This window comes from Triticum dicoccoides, chromosome 6B (assembly GCF_002162155.2).
Source record: "Triticum dicoccoides isolate Atlit2015 ecotype Zavitan chromosome 6B, WEW_v2.0, whole genome shotgun sequence".
NCBI lineage: Eukaryota > Viridiplantae > Streptophyta > Magnoliopsida > Poales > Poaceae > Triticum > Triticum dicoccoides.
The window spans coordinates 23381071-23385474 of record NC_041391.1 but is presented as its reverse complement, the minus strand read 5'-3'; the positions used below and the strand labels follow the sequence as shown (position 1 = coordinate 23385474).

The 4404-nt window shown below is 42.3% G+C and overlaps 1 protein-coding gene across 1 annotated transcript; it reads right to left on the bottom strand.

Moving 5' to 3' along the window:
• Positions 1–353: 353 nt before the first annotated feature.
• On the bottom strand, positions 354–1797 carry LOC119320593 (disease resistance protein PIK6-NP-like). The gene has a single exon (XM_037594630.1). It carries the CDS (start codon positions 1794–1796, stop codon positions 354–356), a length of 1443 nt encoding a protein of 480 aa, XP_037450527.1. The 5' UTR covers position 1797.
• Positions 1798–4404: the final 2607 nt, after the last annotated feature.

The window sequence follows — 4404 nt, the reverse complement described above, 5'->3', positions numbered from 1 at the left end:
ACTTTTGTTGGCTGTCAGCTCCTCAAGGTTCAGTCGGGAAGGAAAACAGAGCAAGGGGGCTGGGAATTCAGATGTATTCGCTTTCACTTTTCAACATGAAGGCCCACACGCAGTGGCTCAACACACTGAGGCACTCTTTCAGATTACTTACACCGTGGCAGGCAGGCACCTGGTGTATGGAACGTGGTTCAATGGTAAACTGAATCCTTGCCTCGACATGTCTGTTTCAGTGTCCTTTCTTCAGCATATGCAGAAGAACACTCTGATCAGAACAGTCTTAGCAATGGAGCGCCATTGTTGTTCCTGACCACCTCATTCTTCAGTGCTTCACAGTGTCCTCCGCTATTACGGACCTACATACAGCAGCAGATGGACCGGAGCAGATCAAATAACATGAGCAGAGGATTGGGGATGGGGATAGGCAGCAGTAGCGGGGTAGTAGTAGAAATTAAGTGCGGGTTACCCATTTTAACTGATAAAGATTGAAGTTGATTATGACCAGCAATGGCAGACCATAACTTATTGATGTTTCTGCAGCTCAGACCACCCACTTTAAGCTTACGCAGCTGAGTAAGCTCTCCAAACTCTTTTATAGTGGCATTTCCGTTTCTCCCGGAAACATCAACAGCACCTAGTGCATGAAGGGTCTTCAATTTACCAATCCCTTTGGGAAGAATAATGCCATCTAGGCTCCTCTCCTGGAAGCGGTATAGATTGAATATATCATACCTGTTCAAACCGGCATCTAAAACTTGCGGTCTCAAGAAAACATGACCTTTATACAACAAAACGCTGCATCTTTCACATGTGGAAATACGACCAATGTAACGTTGATACTTATCAACTATGGCATCCTCTCCCCTAACACGCAAACGGTCCAAACGATCATCTGCATGAAGGTGCTGTAGCTTCAGAAGGTTGGTGATTGTTGTTGGCAACTCATATATACGTGTACCTCTAATATCCAGCATTTCAAGGTGCCTCAAATTTCGCAAAGAATCAGGCAGGCATAAAATGTTCCGACATCCTCGAAGAGAAAGATACTTGAGGTGACGGAACTGCCCGATATCATCAAGATGATGATCTTTTAACTCCAGTGTGTCTTCTAAGTCAAGCACTCGAAGGAACCTCATATTGTCAGAGATGAAAAACGATCTCCACTCTCCGAACACGGTCAATGACCGTACGTATGACAAGTCTAGCTTGCTCTCCAGCACATCTTTATCCCTTTTCCAGTTGCTGCCAATGACAAGATGACGTATTGCACCTTGTGTGTCACTCAAACAACATCCTTCCTCCAGCGTGAAAACAAGGTTTTCCTCCCTAGCCTTTGAGATGCATATTTCATGGATCATATCATGAAGTTGGCAGGAATTGATTTTCTGACTGTATTGCTTTGTCCCTTCCCCTGGCAGAATCATACTCCTATCCAAGAGCTCATCAAAGTACCTCCGACAAAGTTCAATTGCAGTCATGCCATGCATATCTCTTGAGTAACCCTCTGCAGTCCACCGCCCCGCCAAGCGACCCCACCTAATTCTCTGGTCTTCTTGAAATATGGATAGGTATAAGAAAGCAGACTTGAGATGGTATGGCAAGCCATCATAGCTCCTCATAAGAATTGTCTTTATTGTCCTAAGCTCAGGATTCATCTCCAATTCAATACTAATGCCATCGCTCATCTTCCTCCATTCATTAGCAGTTTTTGGCTTAGTGGAAACGAATCCACCGATAGTCGATATTGCAAGGGGAAGTCCACCACATTTCTGCAGGATAAGCCTTGCTTGCTCCAGCATAGCTGGGACTAAATCTGTTTTTTCACTATTGTTCTTGAATACCTGCAACATACATAATTTGACAAAGTTAACTATTTGGATTAACAAAATTACTGTTGATAAATTAAGAATATTTAGTAGCATGAGCTTGTTTGTCCTAGTTTCCACTTGTACCTTCTGGAAGTCAAAACCCTGGCCCTAAGAGTATGTTTACGGAAAACTATCCTCTCCATGGGTTTAACATTTACTAATCTGAAATTCTCGGCATATGGAGAATTTACTAAGCATTGAAATTTCCTTGTATCCTGGGTGTGCACTAAACTGTAATCATAGATATTGCTACTATTCAAATGTGCACCTACAATAACATGCTTTGGGTAAAAAAAACCATTAATGCACTTCACAGAAAAAACTCTAAAAGGTACAAAAAATTTGCTCGCGAAATGAAAAATAAAATTTTAGGACATTTTTTTACTACTTTAGCTGCAATTTCGATGGCGCCCATTAACACTCCCAATAAGTAATTTAGCTCCTTTGAAGGCTTCCATTAAACAAATGAGTATAACTCCTTGAGTATGGTGAGAACATTTGACGCTGCAACTAACTCGAGGAAGCAAAACTTTACAACAACGTTTCCCTGGGCAAGAAAGAATGTAGTTGATTGCTCCAAGGACCTACCTAATTACAATCTCAACAAAAAACTCTGACAACCCATGCCTAATGATGTAGACAACCCATGCCTAATGATGTAGATAACCCATGCCTAATGATGTTGTCCAACCATTACCTAATGATGCAGACAACCCATGCTAGCCAAAGCATGGTCATCGTCTACAAACCCTGACACACTTAGACACTAGCCAAGACAAGCGGCTGAGCCACACTGGCGGGACAACATGGCACAGGTTCCTCAACATTAATTTACTCCCTTGCCACACGAAGCCACAATACCTAAGATGATATGCACTTGCAAGCTAAACTATGCCCCGCACATCCAGAGAGACACCAACTCCGGCTCACATGAGCACAACAACAAGCTTGCTGCTGTCCTGGCCTCCGCTTGAATCTAAGGCAATGTGAGTGGCAGAACCCCAATAGCATCGACAAACATGTCAGCTGCTGGTCATCACCACCCCACCACCTTGCGGAGGCCCTAACATGCCGCATGTATGGAGGCTCCTCTTGCAGCATACAAGACCGCTGTCCAGTCACACGAGCCCACCATGGCACCTTCCCGAAATTCAGCAACACGGTCCAGATCTAATATACAATCCCAGGCAAATCCTCTCCCAGTGGAAGAGCAGATAGCTACTATTTATACCGGAACAAGAGGATATCTTGATTCATTAGAAATTGAACAGGTAAATATGTTCCTAGATATAATGGTGGACATTTTGCTAGATCTCACATTATGTACGTACAAGATTATTAGAGTTCAGACAGTTTTTTCTTCAAAGAAGATGTCACCTTTATTCTTCTAAATTGCAGTCTGAGAAAAAAAATATAATGTTACATGAGGTAAGAGTAATGAAATGTGAAGCAAAACCTATATGACATGGAAAAAGGGGATACTAGTTCTAAAATTACCTTCTTTTTTAAGAGGTCAAGTGCAGCATCCTCTTTCAGACCACCAAGATGGTACCTGTTTTTGTCCTCTGCTGAACAATGTTTGGCAATATTGTTTTCTCTTGTGGTGACTATGATCCTTCCAGCATTATCCAAACACGATTTGACCAACTCCCACTCAGAGGTGGATAATATATCATCAAGAACAACAAGGCACCTTTTCGTTTTTAGTACCCGAGCTATTTCCTGCTTCAACTCTTGAAGATTCATCACTGATATGCTTTTCTTCTGTGCCCCAGTTGTTGCTCCAGCGGGATCTTCTTGGATAGTATTCTGAAGCTGCAAAGCCAAATCTCTAAGGAGTACTTCTGGCTTAAAAGGACGCAATACAGTGGCCCAAACACGCTTCCAGCCACCAAGTTCTTGGCTCCGGTAGATGCTTCGAACAAGAGAGGTTTTCCCAAGACCTCCCATTCCCCAAACTGAGATTACCGTACAACACTTGTTGTCTGGCTGGCCAACTAATTTGATAAGAAAAAATTTCTCTGTTTCTCGCCCACAGAGCAATTCATCAGCCAGTGCCAGTGTCCTGCTGCGATCAAATTTCTTTCTAGCAGTTGAGTTACAAATTTTGTTCTCACCTGCAATGTTAGGTTCTTGGTCTTCCTCCTGTATTTCATCGTTGGGCAATGATGTGTTTGCCTCACTGATAGTAACTTTGTTTCTGTAGGAAATAGGCTCGGCAGAACATGATGCTCGCTTAACCTAAACAAAAAAACAGATCTATGAGAATGTTTATGTACTTTTGCTCAGAGTTAAATGTTGAGGATTTTCAGGTGCACACTTTTTGTGAGAGTGGTATGCCAATGTGTTCATCCTTACTCAACTTCAAAGCACAATATATTTTTCAATTAGTGTGCATTTCACGAAGAGGCATGTCTCAGCTTTATTTCCCTCTAACTTTAAAGTTTGTTAAATAAGTTTGAGCACCAGGATTAGCTCATTCATACACAGGTGTTTGCCAATTTTAGTGAGAGCACTATGGCCAACAAATAATCTAACT

Excerpts from the sequence above, each read along its gene's own strand:
- LOC119320593 (XM_037594630.1), bottom strand. The coding sequence starts at position 1,796 with ATGCTGGAGCAAGCAAGGCTTATCCTGCAGAAATGTGGTGGACTTCCC.